At 40.3% G+C, this 18979-nt stretch overlaps 1 protein-coding gene and 1 pseudogene across 4 annotated transcripts in view; one reads left to right on the top strand and one right to left on the bottom strand.

Moving 5' to 3' along the window:
* Positions 1 to 18979, bottom strand: part of Kif21a (kinesin family member 21A) — a 145851-nt gene that overhangs the window by 59688 nt on the left and 67184 nt on the right. For all 4 annotated transcript variants that reach the window (XM_042677566.1, XM_042677567.1, XM_042677568.1 and 1 more), the window contains exons 2-9: positions 13188 to 13410; positions 12900 to 13082; positions 9877 to 10026; positions 8091 to 8225; positions 7127 to 7294; positions 3367 to 3482; positions 1760 to 1955; positions 929 to 1118 (exon numbers count right to left, since the gene is read on the bottom strand). In XM_042677566.1, coding sequence (XP_042533500.1) covers positions 929 to 1118; positions 1760 to 1955; positions 3367 to 3482; positions 7127 to 7294; positions 8091 to 8225; positions 9877 to 10026; positions 12900 to 13082; positions 13188 to 13410 — 1361 coding nt within the window. The remainder of the gene's footprint in view (positions 1 to 928; positions 1119 to 1759; positions 1956 to 3366; positions 3483 to 7126; positions 7295 to 8090; positions 8226 to 9876; positions 10027 to 12899; positions 13083 to 13187; positions 13411 to 18979) is intronic.
* LOC122106340 lies at positions 10198 to 12012 on the top strand (annotated as a pseudogene).

Raw genomic sequence — 18979 nt, 5'->3', positions numbered from 1 at the left:
TTTGGATCCGCACCAATATTTCTTGCAAACAACATAATTTTATTTATTTACTTTTGTGCCAGTACTGGGATTTGAACTCAAGGCCTGGATGCTGTTCCTTAGTTTTTTCCATTAAGACTAGTGCTCTACCACTTGAATTACATCTTCACTTCAAGCTTTTTTTTTCTTTTTTGTAGTTAACTGGAAATAAGAGTCTCAAAGACTTTGCTGCCCAGAATGGTTTTCAATCATGATCCTCAAATCTCAACCTCCAAAGTAGCTACATTTACAGACATTAGCCACAGGTACTCAGCTTACACACTATTCTTTTTCTCCTTTTAATTGACTTTATTTAGTTACTTATTTATTTGTTTTTGTGCTGATACTGAGGTTTAAAGTTAGGGCTTCACATTCTCACCTTTTTCACTCAAGGGTGGTACTCTACATGACACCCCTCTACTTCCTTAAAATATAGTTGTTTTTTTTTTGGCGGGGGGGGACGGTCTGGTCGTGGGGCCTGAACTCTGGGCCTAGGCACTGTCCCTCAGCTCTTCAGCTCAAGGCTAGTGCTCTACCACTTGAGCCACAGCACCACTTCCAGCTTTTTTCTTTTTGCTTATGTGGTGCTGAGGAATCGAACCCAGGGTCTCAGGCATGCGAGGCAAGCGCTCTACCACTGAGCCACCTTCCCCGCCCCAAAATATAATTCTTAATGTCAAATTTTCCATCCATAATTACTGGAACCAACAATTAACAAGGTAATATGACACAATGGGCAGAAAATGTTTTTGTAAAAATTTCTTATTTGAAAAAAATGATAGGTTTACTACAGACTAAATACACAAACTTTGATATTTCTACTTCAACAATTCCAAGTAATTAATGAAGACAAAGAAGGTTCCCAGCCCTCCAGAAGTTAATCCTTCTCTTCACATACTTGTCCACTTACCTGCTCTGGCAAGAACCTGGTTTGCCTGTTCACTAACAAGCTGTGTCACTCGGGTCCTCAATGCATCAACCGTCTCTTGCATGGCTTTGATTCTCACACGCAGGTTATTATTTTCAGTCTGTAGCATAGCATTCTCATGAAACATGTCATTGATGCTTTCCACGCCTTCCTCGTCAATTATTCTTTTCCCCTAGAAAAGAAAAAAAAAATCTCTCCTTGTTGGTTTTGAAGCCTTAAATCCACAGAGTTTTGATTAGGACTGTTGTATACCCAACCACCCATTTATCTTACCAGCAGCAAGGCAAGGATCCTTTATCCCTGAACAACCCTGCATGATGCATTAGTCACTATAATAACTGATTGAGCAAGAAGCCTTTTGAATAAGTAGTCGGTTAGGTTCGGAAGAATATTCTTGACACTATCCACAAGGAAGACTACAAAATTCTGTCTCCAAAACATTTCCACTTTTATAAAACTAAGGTTGCTGAACACTAATGACTCATACTCCTAATCTTAGCTACTCAATAGACTGAGATATAAGGATCCTAGTTCAAAGCCAGTCTGAGCAGTTAAGTCCTTGAGACTCTTATCTCCAATAAACCACTAAAAATAGCTGGAAATCAAGCTTTCTATCAAGCGCTACAGTCCCAGCCTTGAGCAGAAAATGCTAAGGGTCAGTGCCCAGGCCTTGAGTGCAAGCACCAGTCAGTACTGGCATACACACACACACACACACACACACACACACACTCACTCAAAAGATGTTACCATGCTCACAACATGCCAGCCTTAGCTGCATCTGAAAATGTAAGGCCAGGCCCCTCAGCTTACTGTTTTGTACTCCATGAGCTCCATTTGAAGTCGTGTGATCTCACTGCGAAGTGCATTGATTTGTTGACTAGCTCTGTCTTGATTCACCATGACTTTGTTCTTGATATTTCTAGCTCGATTAGCATATTTCAGAGTGTTTAATGTTTCCATAAAATCTCTGTCTGAAGGGCTGACACATGCTATCATGATCGTTTGGCTGAAAGATACAAATGACAAGATTAAATAAAATACAGAAATTATGATTTCTTGAGTCATCTGTTTTCTTCATGATAACAACCAATTGATGCTACAAACTAAAAACTCCTATGCTTTTAAACTTTAAGTAAGAAAGAAAACATGAGCCCTTTTGTATCTCTATGAAAACATAAAGAGGATGGGTGGGTGTATAAAGTCATACTATTCAATGTCCTTATGTGAAAATAGAAACAGGTATAAGTTGGTGGGATGAGTGAGGCTGGAAGAAATGGAGGAGAATGATAGGAGGGGTGACATTGATCAAGATAAATGAACAGAAATGTATGCATTATCCTGCCCATGTAATTGTAACCCCTCTGTACTGTATGTTCTCAAATAAAATAAAATAAAATTTAAAAAAAAAAAAAAAAAAAAAAAAGATAAATGAACAAATGACATGTTGGATTATAACTTAAAGATAATGGTGACAATAATAAAATAATAATTAATAATAATAATAATAATAGCCAGGTGCCAGTGGCTCACACATGTACTCTTAGCTACTCAGGAGATTGAGATCTGAAGATTATGGTTCAAACCTAGCCTGAGCTAGAAAGTCCACAAGACTCTTATCTCCAGTTAACCACCAAAAAAAAAAAAAATGATATGAGTTGTGGCTCAAGTAGTAGAGCACCATTCTTTTTTTTTTTTTTTGTCGGTCGTGGGGCTTGAACTCTGGGCCTGGGCGCTGTCCCTCAGCTCTTCAGCTCAAGGCGAGCGCTCTACCACTTGAGCTACAGCGCCACTTCCGGTTTTCTGGTGGTTTTTATTGGAGATAGGAGTCTCACGGTCTCTCCTGCCCGGGCTGGCTTTGAACAGCGATCCTCAGATCTCAGCCTCCTGAGTAGCTAGGATTACAGGCGTGAGCCACCAGCGCCCGGCGAGCACCATTCTTCAGTACAAAAGCTAAGGGACAGCATTCAGACCCTGAGTTCAAGCCTCGAGTAATTACAAAATGCTAATTTTGTAATTATATTTTTATTTAATATAATCATTAATTATATTTTTGTTTACTAAATATAATCATTTATTCCTCATCCTATTAATTTGCTCTATAATGAAGCAATCTTTATAAATTACCTTAATAATTTACCTTTTTTTTGGCGGGGGAGAGGTCAGTCATGGGGCCTGAACTCTGGGCCTGGGTGCTGTCCCTCAGCTCTTCAGCTCAAGGCAAGCACTCTACCACTTGAGCCACAGAGCCACTTCCAGCTTTTTTTCCTGCTTATATGGTGCTGAGGAATCGAACCCAGGGCCTCATGCATGCAAGGCAAACGCTCTACCACTGAGCCACCTTCCCAGCCCACAAATTTGCTTTTAAAATAATGAATAATGAAAATTCAGGAACGTGGAAGATAAACTCTTTTGCATACCTGTTACCCCCAAGGGAATCCTGCAGGAGTCTTGTCAGCTTGGAATCTCTATAGGGGACATGGGTAGCCCTCTTACTCTTGTCACCCAATGCACTTATGACATTGCCAAGTGCCAACTAATAGAGAGAAAAAGAGAAAAAATATAATATTGTTTTTGGCAATATTGAGATTGGAACTTAGGGCCTCATGCTTACTAAGGAAGCACTCTACCACTTGAACCACTCCACCAATCCTTTTTGTGCTGGTTATTTTCAAGATAGGGTCTCACTTTATGCTGGAGGTGGTCTGGACTTTGATCCTTCTATCTGTGATAGCTTTTCTACTGGAAATGTCATGTCCAGCCACAGTGGTTCCCGTGGCAGGAGTGTATTCCATGCCTAGACATTGATTGGAATGGAATCTCATGAATTTTGGGAATTAGTTTTCAACCATTGTCTCAATTTCCACCTCCCACATACCAAGGATTACAGGCTATACATTTACTAATTGTAACACTTTTAATAAAGAAAGTCTATGGGAAATAAAGAGGAGACATGAAAAAAATTAAAAACAACTGTGTTTGATTTTTATTTTTGTATATTCAAATACACATAGAGTAAACTTCAAGATTTTCTGTCTTAATTGCTAATAACTGACACTACACAAAGTTTAGCACTATCTATATTAATGTATATACAAAAAAAGAAAGAAAGAAAGAGAGAGAGGAGAGAGAAAGAGAGAAACAAACAAACAAACAAACAAACAAGCAAAAAGAAAGAAAGAAAGATAATGAGTCACCTAGAGCAGGTGGCTCACATCTGTAATCCTCTCTACTTTGAAGACTAAGATTGGAATTTGTGGTTCAAGGCCTACCCAGGCAGAAATATTCTCAAGACATCTTTTCAATGAAGAGCTGAATGCAGTGACATGAGCCAGTTATCCTAGCTACTAGAATGTCTAACATAGGTGAATTGCACCCAGGTAAATGTCCTATCAGGAAGTGAGACCGTATCTCAAAAATTACCAGGAGAAAATTGGGCTAGAATCATGGCTCAGTTGTAAGAGCACTGCTTAGCAAGTGTGACAACCAAAGTTCATTCCCTAGTATCACTACCCAACAACCTCACATTACAAGGAAATAATTCATGTCAAGCATCCAATTTTTTTAACAAATGGTGACACTGATCAAGATGCATTATACTAATGAAGTGATATGTTGAATTGAAGCTCCTTTATACAACTACTTAAAGACAATAAAAATAAATAATAAAAATATAAATAAATACTATGACACAGAGCTGTTATTTTTCCTGCAATGTCTATTGATTTCTACCATTTTTACCATGGTCAATGAGGTATTACTTGTAAAACAAGTATTATTCAAAGCAATGGTCACATCAGTCTCATTACATAAACATCTACAATCATGTCATTGTGGAGGCCAAATATTACGCAAAAACTAGCATTAGAGTCACACTCTAGCTTAGTCCTCTTTTCCAGAAATCTTAAGCTTTGGCAAACACTAAAACTCGACTTGCTGTGTTTCAACATGCCTTAACAGAATAAGCATGAAAAGAGAACAACGGCTTTGCCCTGTGTCTGAAAGAACAAAGGAAAACACCACCAAGATTTTTCATCTCTTAGGAAATCCCAAACAATATACAAAGCCCAGGATCCAAGTCATGACCTTTTATGCAATGTTTAAACACATAATCATGAGAAAATTAAGATGGTGGTAGGTATTGGGAGCCTTGCTTATCTCTAATCATTATTCAATGATAATTTTAAAAGGTTATAGTCATGTAAGACCACATATTGGCAAAGATTTTTTAAAATAGACCACAGGGCCAGGAGCTGGTGGCTCATGCCTATAATCCTAGCTACTCAGGAGGCTGAGATCTGAGGATCGCAGTTCAAAGCCAGCTCAGGCAGGAAAGTCTGCGAGACTCTTATCTCCAATTAACCACCAGAAAACCAGAAGTGGTGCTGTGGTTCAAGTGGTAGAGCCTTGAGCTGAAGAGCTCAGGGAGAGCACCTGTCCCAGAGTTGATTCAAGCCCCACAACAGACAAAAAAAAAAAAAATAGACCACATGATTGGAGAATCCCGCTACAGTATTACAATTGAAGGATGTTATAGACATTTATATAAGAACAAATGCCCAATTTTATAATGAAGTCAGTAAGAAAAGATTCAGTACACCAAAATTTGCTGTTTTTTGGTTTGGTGCCAGTACTGAGACTTGAATGCTAAAACTCAGAGCCTGGGTGCTGTCACTTAGCTTTTTCGCTCAAGGTTGGTGTTCTACTGCTGTAGCCACAGCTGCACTTTTTTTCTAGTAAATGGGAGATCAGAGTCTCACAGACTTTTCTGTCCAGGCTGGTTTTAAACCTCTAACCTCAGACTACAGCCCTCCTGAGTAGCTAAGATTACAGGCATGTGTAAGTGGATTTTGAAAAATTAACAAAAAGCCATTTTTTACTCTTATCCATTGAAATACTTAAAATTAAATGTTTGATTGTATATATTTTTAAATGTTTTTTATTGTGAAAATACTGCATAGAGGGATTACAGTTACATGAATAAGGTAATGAGTACTGTATGTTTTTTGTTTTTTGTTTTTTTTTTGTTGGTCATGGGGCTTGAACTTTGGGCCTGGGCGCTGTCCCTCAGCTCTTCAGCGCAAGGCAAGTGCTCTACCACTTGAGCTACAGCGCCACTTCCGGTTTTCTGGTAGTTTATTGGAGATAGGAGTCTCACGGTCTCTCCTGCCTGGGCTGGCTTTGAACCGTGATCCTCAGATCTCAGCCTCCTGAGTAGCTAGGATTACAGGCGTGAGCCACCAGCGCCCGGCTCATGTACTGTACATTTTTAAAGGTAGAAAGAAGTTTTAAAATAATTTCTATATAATATTCTGTGTTTATTAGAAATTTTAATTCAGTTAAATTTATACACATGAAGAAAACTTGCAATGTGGAAGAGAAAAAGAAAAAAAGTGTACAATGTGAAATTATAATTAATGAATTATATAGCATTCCTTCTTAGATCAGGCCTGGTTTTCACTTGGACACATTATGTGTTACAAGAAAGAAAAGGGACTATAGTATGGCTCAAGTGGTAGAACGCCAGCTGAAAACTCAGAGAAAGAGCCCAAGGCTTGATTTTAGTCCCCATAAAAGCAAAATTTGAATAAAAATAAAACAGACACAGGCAGCAGTGACTCAAGCCCCAGCTCTCAGCTACTCAGGAGGCTAAGATCTGAGGATTATGGTTCAAAGGCAACATAACCAGGGAAGTCCATGAGACTTAAATCTCCAATTAACCAGCACAAAGCTGAAAGTGGAGCTGTGCCTCAAGTGGTAGAGCTCTAGCCTTGAACAAAATAAATCTAAGGGACAGCACCCAGACCTTGAGTTCAAGTCCCAGTACTGGCACAATGAATCAATAAGGAGGAAATCTCTAGTTAACCACAGAAACACCAGAAGCGGAGCTGTGGCTCCAGTGGTTGAACACTTGTCTTCAGCAAAAAAGCTAAAGGACAGCGCACAGGCCCTCAGTTCAAGCCCCAGTACCAGCTCATAAATAGATGAATAAATAAATGAGTAAGTAAATAAACAAAAGACAGGGTAGGTGTGTTGGTAATATACCTTTAATACCAGTACTCAAAGCAAACAAGAGGATTACCTTGAGTTCATGAGGCAGCCTGGGTTATTTAGACCCTGCCTCAAAACACAAAAACAGAAAAGTCCTGAGAGATTCTCAGCACAGTCCTCTAGTCTTACCAGTCCACAGTTGATAGAAATGCCTTCTTTTGCCCTCTCGCCTGTAGCTCCAGTTCGCTTCAATCTTTCTGACCCTGCCAGATCAACAAAATGGAACTTTGCAGTCAGGGTTTCAAACTCATTCATCTGTGACGATTCAGAAACCATCTTATTATCAGTTGCATTTTCCTACAATGAAGGGAAACAATTGAAAATACTTAATATTTTCACATTAAATATCCTTTAACCCTGTCCACATTCTCATGCATAGATAAGCACAAAGAGGCAACTTCTGCAGAAATTAGAAACAATGTCAGAATCTGCAATAAGAGTTTCCAACTGCTCCCAGCTGAGGCTTTGCTTATGTTGAAGGGAAACACAAAATGATCAAAAGCCAAGGGGTCTTGGGTGACTCTGCCCCCAGCCACAGAGACACAGCAGGCTTTCTGCCAGATGCAGACATAAATCCACTTTCCCTCCCAAATCTTACATGGTGGGCTGGCTTTAACTTAAACAGGATCAGAACTAGGAATTAGAAAAATGAATAAACAACTGTATTTGAGCCAAATTTAGAGATTCATAAGATTTTTCATTTATTTTATATATTTTTCATTGCAAAGATACTGTACAGAGGGGTTACAGTTACATGAGTAAGGTAATGAGTACATTTCCTATCTAGCATTGTTACCCCTCCCCACCCCTGTTTTCTTGTGTTCCAGGACTAGAGCTTGAACTCTGGGCCTGAGCACTGTTTCTTAGCTTTTTCATTCAAGGCTGGCACTCCATCACTTGAGCAACAGCTCCACATTCAGCATTTTGCTGGTTAATTGGACTTTTCTGCCAGAGCTGCCTTAGAACCATCATCTAACAGATCTCAGCCTCCTGAGTAGCTAGGATTACAAGCATGAGCCCCCAATCCCCAGCTTCATTTGATTTTTTTTTAAGGTGAAAAAGACTGAAAGTTTAGGAAATGAGAGTAACTCACAGGCTCTGTTTGGGGGCACACTCTGGTCTGACACACATGAATGGTAAAAATGGCATGTGAACGGGAGCTCTGAACATTCATCTGGGTGCTGGCAGTGGTACGGGATAGAGCACCCAGCTTCAAACACTGCATCATCTGGGAGAGAAGAGAAGAGCTTTTACATTGAGCAATACTGATACAAGCTATCATCCAATTCCATGTCCAAGCTAAAGGCAAATGTACACCATACTAAGGGATAGAAAAGACGCGGTTTTCTTCTATTATTATTTTAGTGACAAGCACTTTGAGAGCTGAACTTCTCAGTATAATAGGGTATTATTTTTTTTAATAGAAGAAAACACTGAGATGCTATTGTTTGCCATTTGCTGACATTTGCAGCTTCCGTTCCAAAACTGTTACAGTAGAATACTTGGGTACAAACTGAACAATAATTTGAATTGCTCAAGCTATTCTCTGTCTTCTACTGAAGTTTTCTGTGTTTGTGTAATTTTTTTTTTTGGGGGGGGTCCACTCGTGGGGTCTGAACTCTGGGCTTGGGTGCTGTCCCTCAGCTCTTCAGCTCAAGGCTAGCACTCTACCACTTTAGCCATAGTGGTATGTAATACTAAGGAATGGAAGCCGGGGCTTGATGCATGCTAAGCAAGCATTCTATCACGAAGCCACATTCACAGCCCCTGTGGTCTCACTCTGGAAAACCAATCGTTTAACCAGCTTTATCTGTAAAAGAAAACTATATACACTGCTTTAAATTCTTTTGATTCTATACTGCACTTATCATAACTTATGACTTTTTTTTTTTTGTTTAAAATAAGTTTTTTATTGTGAAAATACCATACAGAGGGGTTACAATTACATGAACAAGGTAATGAGTACATTTCCTATCAAGTATTGTTGCCTCCTCCTTTGTTTTTCCCCTACCATCCTTGCCCTCCCATCTTCGCGACTACACTAGACCCTCCTTCGCCAAAGTTGTAAAGTTTGTTTTTCGACATAGCTTCTGTACATATCATTGTTGCAATGGGTCTACCTATTTCCCTATTTAAACAATTTGTTTTTTCCCTTCCCCTTCCCAAATTACACCAACATCAAATACAGTGAAAACAGGGGTTATACCATGGGAGAGGGACATACAAAACAAAAAAAAAAATCTAAATATATTAGAAACAATAGCAAGAAAGAAAAAAAAACACTTGTGTCCTTATCTTAAATCCAAGAAATTCTTATTTCCAATTAACTAGCAAAATGCTGAAAGTAGAGGTGGGGCTCAGGTGGTAGAACACCAGGCCTTGAGTGTAAATGCTAAGTGAGAATGTGAAGTCTTGAGTTCAAGCTCCCCTCATAACTTATGACTTTTTTCCCTCTGTGTGTGTAGGTGTGTGTACACACGAATGCGCACTGATACTGAAGCTTGAACTCAGGGCCTTGTACTTTCACTTGGCTTTTTCTGCTCCAAACTGGCCCTCTACCATTTGAGCCACTCCTCCACTTCCAGCTTTGTGGTTAATTGGAGATGAGTCTCACAGACTTTTCTGCTGTTTTAACCTTTAACTGCAATCTTCAGATCTCAGCCTCCTGAGTAGCCAAGATTAGTGACATGCGCTACCAGCACCAAGTTGTAACTCAAGATATTTTAAAATAATAACATATTGCTTAAAAATACGAAGAGAGAAAACAAGATTTTTAACTTTGATACACTTAAGGATATACAAATTTCGTAACAGGCTATCAGAAAAGATGGCTAGATAAAGTAAACAATGATATGTTTTAACCACAGCATAGAAGTCACCTCTGATTCTGTATTCACAGTACGCGTTGTCACTCCCACAGTGTAAATTCCTCCAGTCGAGTCTTCATGAATTCTTATATTAGATTTTTTATTTTTTGCATCAATGTCACGAGCAGTATCAAATAAGTCAAGGACCTCTTCATTATAAAGCTATCCAAAAGTAACATTAAAAGGTTAATTTGGGTAAAATTGTAAGTATCAGAATACACTTTACATGATGTTAATTTATCTCACATATTTTTAATTTCCTCCAAATCATACCTATTTCTTCAAAATCACACATAAATATAGATGAGTTAGTTATTATAAATATATCATCAAATGTATTTTCAAGTATAAGAATAGCAAATGACTTAAGTCATTTAATGAGGGCTCAGAAATAGCTAAAAAGATGCATTCTTTGCAAGATACTAGCGAATACTTACATATATAAGCAAATAAGTGTATATCAAATGTGGATTAACCCCAAATTTAAAGATTTCTTTCTGGGCTGGGAAGGTGGCACAGTGGTAGAGCGCTTGCCTTGCATGCCCCAGGTTCAATTCCTCAGCACCACATAAGCAAAAAGAAAAAAAGCCGGAAGTGGCGCTGTGGCTCAAGTGGTAGAGTGCTAGCCTTGAGCTGAAGAGCTGAGGGACAGCGCCCAGGCCCTGAGTTCAGGCCCCACGAACAGACCCAAAAACAAAAAAAAAAAAGATTTCTTTCTTTCTCTCCCTCTCTTTTCCTCTCCTTCCTTTTTTCCTTTCTTTCTTTGTGTGTGTGGTTTTTTAGGGGTATAGGTACTGGCGCTTGAAATCCTGGGGCTTAAAATCGGGGCCTCAAGCCCTCCTTTTAGCTTTTGCCTCAAGGCTGAAAACTTTAAAACAGTTCCACCTTCAGCTTCTTGGTGGTTAACTGGAGATACCAATCTTGCGGACTTTCCTGCCTGGGCTGGCTTCAAACTGAGATTCTTAGATCTCAGCCTCCTAAGTAGCTAGGGTTACAGTTGTGAACCTCCAATGCCTAGAGAGCTTAAAGGTTTTAAGTAAACAAATACTTAGATGAGATTTTAGGAATTTTTACTACTTGAGCTAAAAGATATATTCCTTTTTGTCCTTTGATCCTTAATAGATCCAAAAATCAATAATAGGGTAAGACCTGGCTACCTCCTCAGAAAAAAATAAGAGACCTGTTTTATGATCAATATACTGAACAAAGCTTAACATTATGAGGGTGGCGCCGACGGCCTGGCGGGCACCGCCGCCGGCGACCCGGGCAAGGGCCGCGGCCCCGCGGAGCAGGACTGGGCCGGCTGGCCCAAGGCAGTGCGCCACACGCTGCTGGCGCTGCACCAGCACGGCCACGCGGCGCCCTTCGATGGCAAGTTCAAGTAGGAGCCGGCCCTGGCCGCAGACAGGTTGCTGGGGTTCGAGGCCAACGGGGCCAGCGGGGCCAAAGCAGTTGCGAGAACTGCTAGGAAAAGGAAGGCCTCCCCGGAGCCCGAAGGCGAAGTCGGCCCCCGTAAGATGAATGGCGAGGCCCAGCCCTGGCTGCCCGCGCCCACCGAGGGGCTCAGGATCCCTGGGACCCCGGCATCCCATCTTTTGTGTCTCCGCCGCCACCCACAGCCTCTCCTCATTCCAACCACTGCCAGAAGCAGGCCAGAAAACGGCCAGTTCCCCATGGCAGCTCTGATCTTAGTGGCAGACAATGCAGGGGGCAACCATGCCTCGAAAGATGCCAACCCGGTGCACTCCACCACCAGCAGGAACAGCACCAGCCCCCCCTCGCCGTCCTCTATGAACCAAAGAAGGCTCGGTCCCAGGGAAGTCGAGGGTCAAGGCACCGGGTCAAGGCCCGTGCACCCCCACCAGCCTCCCGGACTCCTCCCTGGCAGCCAGCGCCTCCCTGTGCTGCACCCTTTGCCACGAGCGGCTAGAAGACACCCACTTCGTGCAGTGCCCCTCTGCACCCTCGCACAAGTTCTGCTTCCCCTGCTCCAGACAGAGCATCAAGCAGCAGGAGAGGTCTATTGTCCCAGCAAGGAGAAATGCCCGCTGGTGGGCTCGAATGTCCCCTGGGCCTACATGCAGGGCGAGATCGCCACCATCCTGGCCAGAGATTTGAAAGTGAAGAAGGAGAGGGATTCGTGACTTTCCCTGCTCCAGAGGCGCGATGGCTGCACCCGGCTCAGATTGCTTGAACTGTATATAGCTCTCCATACATATATAAATATATTTAAATACATATATATATATATATATATATATATATCCAAGACAAGGGAAATGTAGACTTCATAAAAATGGCTGTATAATTTTTATTTTTTTTGAATACATGTGTTTCTATATTTTTTGACGACAAAAGGTATGTACTTCTAAAGGCATTTTCTTCTTTTGCTAACGTTATTGACAGATCTTTTTGCTTTATTTTCCTGGTGACAGTTACCTTCTGTTAGGCTGTGACTTGGCTGCTTTTTTTTTTTAAGAGCACTTGACAAGCAGATGCTTCTAGCTGTATTTGTATGCACTTATTTTAAAGAGAAAAAAAAAGCCAAATACATTTTCTGAATTGAAAAAAGAAAACCATTATGAGGGTGGAAAGGAAAATAGAAGAACACATTTCCACATCTGTGGCTCAAGTGGTAAGAGTGCTAGCCTTGAGCTGAAGAGCTGAGAGATAGTGCCCAAGCCCAGAGTTTGAGTCCCACAACCAACAACAACAACAAAAAAAAAAAGAATTCAGAATTTACTTGGGAGGCTGAGATCTAAGGATTGGGGTTTGAAATCAACCCACTCAGAAAAGTTCATGAGACACTTATCTCTAATTAACCAGCAAAAACACTGGACTAGAGCCATGGCTAAGGTGGTAGAATGTCAGCAGAGCAAGAGCGTGAGGCTCTGAGTTCAAGCCCCACTAATATCACACTCCCTCCCTCTCTCTCTCTCTCTCTCTCTCTCTCTCTCTCTTACACACACACACACACACACACACACACACACACACACACACACACAGAAATTTAAAGACAATTATATTATTACCTCTAAGAACTGGGCATTCACTTTAAAATCTGGAGGAGGAAGTCCATTTTTAATTGCTGTGTTTTTTTTTTCTTCAATGCTCTTGAAAAGATGTTTGACAGCACGGGAGATAATACCCTGCTCTTCCTCAATGATGTTAACATCAAATCCTGTTCCCATGGTGTATGTTTTGCCAGCCCCAGTCTGAAGAGAACAGAGCAAAGTGAACCTCCAACCATAATGCAAATTTAAAATACACAAATAAAAGTACAACATGAATGGAAAATTGAACAATTCCCACATACTTACTTGTCCATAAGCAAACACCGTGGCATTGTATCCCTCAAAACACCCTTCAATTAGTTTCTCAATACACTGATTGTAGATATGTTCTTGCTGGGAATCAATGTCAAACACATAATCAAAGGTAAAAGCTTTGTCCTTCCCTAGGAAGACTTGAGGTTCTCCTGGAGTGACTGATGTACAAATATGGCATCCTTCAATTTTTTCTTTGGCAAGCTGTGGTCTTATTCTATGAGAAATAAATACAAATTTATTTCAGAAAAATGAAATAAGATGCAAGTGAACAACCACAAAGAAATCCCTCAAGAAATGGGGCTCTAAACTCCAGGGCTCCTTGGCACAGGTCGAAATTTTCTTAATGAAGACCCAGAAACACAACAAATCAAAGAAAGGTTGGGATTGCATTCAATTGAAGAGCTTCTAAGAGCTTCTGCATGGCAAAGGACATAGCTAGCAAGATCAATAGAAAGCCCACAGATTGGGAGCTCTTCACTAGTCATACAACAGACAAGGGCCTCATATCTAAAATATACTTAGAACTCAAAAACATGAATCCCCCAACAAGAAATCCTCAAAGAAACAACAGCCCCATTAATAAGTAGGCTAAAGAGGAAATAAGAATGGCCAATAGACACATGAAGAAATGCTCAACTTCTCTAGCCATAAAAGAAATGCAAATCAAAATAACATTGAGATTCCACCTCACCTCAGTTAGAATGGCTACAGTCAAGAAATCTAATAACAACAGATGCTAGAGGGATGTGGTCAAAAGGGAACACTACTGCACTGTTGGTGGGAGTGTAAATTTGTTCAACCACTCTGGAAATAAGTATGGAGGTTCCTCAAAAGATTAAACATAGAGCTCCCCTATGACCCAGCAATCCCACTTCTGGGCATTTAGTCAAATGACCCCAAACAAGACCATATTAAAGCTACCAGCACAACTATGTTTATTGCAGCATTATTCACTATAGCTAAGACATAGAACCAACCAGATGCCCCTCAGTAGATGAATGGATCAAGAAAATGTGGTATATAGATATACACGATGGAATTCTATGCCTCCATCAGAAAGAATGACACCACCCCATTTGTTAGGAAATGGAAAGACTCAGAAAAAATCTTAAGTGAAGTAAACCAGACTCAAAGAAACATAGGTCCCATGGTTTCCCTTATTTGCAATAATTAGTATACATCTAGGATAATCTTATCAGATGAGCAGAGCAGAACAACTCAATAACTACTTACACATGACCATATAAAATGATGCTAAGTGAAATGAACACCAAGACACAGACACAGAGGTTTTTCTTTGTTGTTGTTGTTTTTAATGTATTATGTGATTTCTTATTTCTTTTTTATCTTCTGCCCCCTATGGTATATCCCCTGTTGTCACTGTGTTTGATTTTGGTTCCCTGGTATTGTACATACATTTATCTGAATTAGGGAAGGGAAAGAGAACAACAAAATGATGTGACAAAGGACAAGGGGGAAAACAATGCAACAGTGATATTCACAAGAAAGCATGTTGTAAATGATCTGTACAACTTGGGGGGTGTTGGAGGGAGGGAAAATAGAAAAGTGAGGGAAAGGGTAACAAGTTTGACAAGAAACGTACTTATTACCTTACTTATATAACTATAACCCATCTGTATATCACCATGACAATAAAAAAGAGGAAAAAAATGTATGAACTCTCCTCCAGAAAAATTCATACCTGGAAAACTATGATGATTGCTCTTGTCTTTTTGATGTTTATAACAAACTCGAGTGTTGTGTTTCATAAATGTTTGCATTCTTTAAAAAAAACCTGATGTAATCACCCAACTTCTTCCTTAATTATAACACTTACATATATTGATTTATACTCAGTTAATTTCAATATATAATTTTATCTAACAATCACAATGTTACTTAAAAATCAGTCAGGTGCCAGTGCCTCACAGCTATAATCCTAGCTACCCAGGAGGCTGAGATCTGAGGCGTTTAAAGCCACACAGAGCAGAAAAGTCTGTAAGACTCTTATTTCCAATTAATCAGAAAGTGGTTAATTGCCAGAAATGGAGGGGCAGCTCAAGTGGTAGAGTGCCAGCCTTGAGCATAAAGCCAGACCTTGAGTTCAAGCTCCAGTAGATTCTCAGTGAAATAATTACTACCAAAATTCTATTTGTTATTTTTATTTTAGATTTATTCACTTGATTTTCAGTGACCATCATATGCAAAAATGAAATGTGGAAGACACAATATTTATCCTAGATTGATCTTTCCACACTTTCACCTGTGGTTTGCAAGCCTGGAAATCTAATGTCAAGAAGATATCCTACCCAGGCACCAGTGGCACCAGTGGCTCATGGTTAAAGTCCTAGCTGCTCCAGAGGCTGAGATCTGAGGATCACAATTTAAAACCAGCCCAGGCAGAAAGTCTGTGAGACTTTTTTTCCAATGAACCACCAAAAAGCTGTAAATGGAGCTGTGGCTCAAATGGTAGAGTGCTAGTCTTGAGAGAAAAAGCAGGGGACAGCATACAGGCCCCAAGTTTAAGCCCCAGTACTGTCACACAAAGAAAGAAGAGAGAGACATACACACAGAGACAGACAGACAGACAGATAGAGACAGACAGAGACAGAGATAGAGGAGGAAGAATGGAAGAGAGGGAGAGAGGGAAGGAAGAAGAGAGGGAAAGAAGGAAGGAGAAAAAGAGAGAAAAGGAAAGCATGCAAGTATATCCCCAGAATATATATATATATATATATATATATATATATATATATATATATGTACAGCTATGCATGTATTAAAGATATAATGTTAGAACTCCTATATTAATTATATACACATATACCAAGATAAATACTGAAGCAGAAGTTTGTGAAGAAAGAAATTAAAAATAAATACAAATAGGAGTTCTAATATTTTCTCTCCAAAATCCTATAAATAATTATGGGTTGTCTTAACTGCACTTGAAGACCACAGCACGCAGCACTACAGCTATCCTACCAGCTCTCAATTCTAATACTTTTCTGTTCTGTCTTTTCTTTTAATTTTGTGGCCTCTTTTCAAAGAAGGAAAGAAAATGCACGTTCATAACAGAAGAACACAAAACTAAGCGCCATCTGACTTGCTCTACAAAGAGAACCGTGTTTGGCATACACAGCAATGATGACTTGTTGAATTTTTAGAGAGACTCCTATTTGCCATGAAGAAAGATGCAATTTTTAAAAGGTAGGACAACCAGAGACAGAAAACATAAAAATGGGGCTGGGAAGTTGGCTCAGTGGTAGAGCGCTTGCCTTGCATTCATGAGGCCCTGGTTCAATTTCTCAGCACCACATAAGCAGAAAAAGCCGAAGTGGCGCTGTGGCTCAAATGGTAGAGTGCTAGCCTTGAGCTGAAGAGCTGAGGGACAGCGCCCAGGCTCAGAGTTCAGGCTCCACAACTGACCAAAAAAAAGAAAACATAAAACTGATAACAACAAAGAGAGGAATGGATTTTTTAAAATTCTGACCACACATGATTATGAGATTTAAAGTTAAGTCTATACAGAAAGAGTTAATCTATTTATTAAAGATAAACCCGTACGTATACATCCCATAAATTTAACTCTTTTTAATTCATCAAGATGGAAGGTCAATGGAAGAACAGAAAATACAAAATTGAAAAGGGACTGAATTTCTGGAATCTTCATTATCTAAAATAGGATGCTATACTTTTCTTCTGTGACATTGTAGGGCTTGTGTTTTGTTGGGTGTTTTTGTTTTGTTTTTATTTTTTTTAGCTTTTACTTGTGTGTTTGTGTAATTACTATGGCTTGAACTCAGCCTGGGCACTGTCCCTTAACTATTTTGCTCTAGGCTAGAACTCTAACATTTAAGCCATATCTCCTATACCTCTAACTGTAAGGGTCTCTTTCCTTCCCTCCCTCCCTCCTTCCTTCCCTCCCCCTCCTCTCTCTTTCACTTTGGGGGGTAGGGTTGAGGGTGGGGGTTGATTGGAAGTAAGAGTCTCTTTGATTTTTTTTTCCTCTGCTGTTTTCAAACCATGATCCTCAAGATTGCATATACCCGAGCAGCTAAGATTGAAGGTGTGAGCCACTAGTGCCTGGCTTGGTATTTTTCTTTGATAAAGTCTTCAGTTGTAGGGGCTGAGAAGGTGGCTCAGTGGTAGAGAGCTTGCCTTGCATGCATGAGGCCCTGGGTTCGATTCCTCAGCACCACATAAGCAGAAAAAAAAGCCGGAAGTGGTGCTATGGCTCAAGTGGTAGAGTGCTAGCCTTGAGCTGAAGAGCTGAGGGACAGCACCCAGGCCCAGAGTTCAAACCCCACGACCAGACCCCCTTCCTCCCCCTCCAAAAAAAGTCTTCAGTTGTGTTTTCTTTTAATGGAATACAACAATCAACCTGGGAATGGTAGGTACCATGGAAAGAGCAATAAAGTGATCATCAGAAGACTTGGACATTTTTACTCACTGCACCATCTCAAATGGTATTCTTCTATGTGGATCTCTGCTCTGTAGAAGGGAGTTACCATTTCCAAGATTCCTTTTGGATCTAACATTTACACTAGAGGATATTATTTTAGAAGACAAAGAGGAAGCTGGTGGCTTGTGCCTAAAATTCTAGCTACTCAAGGAGGCTGAGATCTGAGGATCATGGTTCAAAGCCAGCCCAGGTAGGAAAGTCTATCTCCAAGACTATCTCCAAGTAAGCACCCAAAAAGCCAAAAGTGGAGCTGTGGCTCAAGTGGTGGAATGCTAGCCTTGAGCAAAAAACTTCAGGAATAGCTCCCAGGCCCTGAATACAAGCCCTAAGACAAACACACACAAACACACACACACACACACACACACACACACACACACACACACACACACACACAGGAAAATAATACTTATGCACTATTATAAAAGGATAGTACAAGAAAACAAAGAATTCATCATAAAACTCTACATTCTTAGACTAAAGAAATAGCCTATGGTATCAGCATTCTGATTCCACATATTGTTTTTATTTTGTTGGGCACTCACTGGGTACTGTCCCTTAGATTTTTTGCTCAAGGCTGGCACTCTACCATTTGAGCTGCAGTTCTACTACCAGCTTCTTGATTGTTAACTGCAGAGTCTCATAAACTTTTCTGCCCCACATGGCTTCAAGCTGTGATCCTCATATCTCAGCCTCCTGAGTAGCTAGGATTACAGGTGTGAGCACCAGCTCCCAGCCCTCATACTGTTTTTACTGGAATTTAGAACTCAGGACTGCATGCTTATTAGGCAGGCACTCTACCATATGCCTAGCCTTATTTTGCTTTGTTTTTGATTTTCGAGTAGGGTCTCATACTTTTTTGCTGGAACAAGCTTCAACCCCCAGTTCTCATGTCTTACAAAGCCCATGGAGCTAGAATTTCAGGGCAGCATCACCACCACACCCTACCCAAATATATTCTTGATGAGATTTCTCAAAATTAATATTTTCTTCTTTCCAAACCTCTCCTCCCCTACTTTATGAAACCAGAATAAGAACCTAATCACCTCCAGGAGAATGACTATCTTGATTAATGCAAACCAGAAAAATGAGATCCAGAAACATCCTCCAATTACACCCTCTTCCTTATTGTGCCAATAATCTATCTCCAAGAGCTATTAATTATCCTTGAAATAGCTCTCCAGTCCACCTAGTTCTTTCTTTGCACAGGCATACCATGCTAATCAAGGCCATCATTATCTTACTTCAAACATTGCAAAAGTCTCACTCCTGTGCCTCCATCACATCTTGTCCTGAACAATCAGTTCCATGCACACATTGC

The sequence above is a fragment of the Dipodomys spectabilis genome, unplaced genomic scaffold (assembly GCF_019054845.1).
Source record: "Dipodomys spectabilis isolate Male_0828 unplaced genomic scaffold, ASM1905484v1 ptg000039l, whole genome shotgun sequence".
NCBI classification, from domain to species: domain Eukaryota; kingdom Metazoa; phylum Chordata; class Mammalia; order Rodentia; family Heteromyidae; genus Dipodomys; species Dipodomys spectabilis.
Note: the sequence above shows the minus strand (reverse complement) of the source record. Positions and strands in the feature narration are given on the sequence as shown.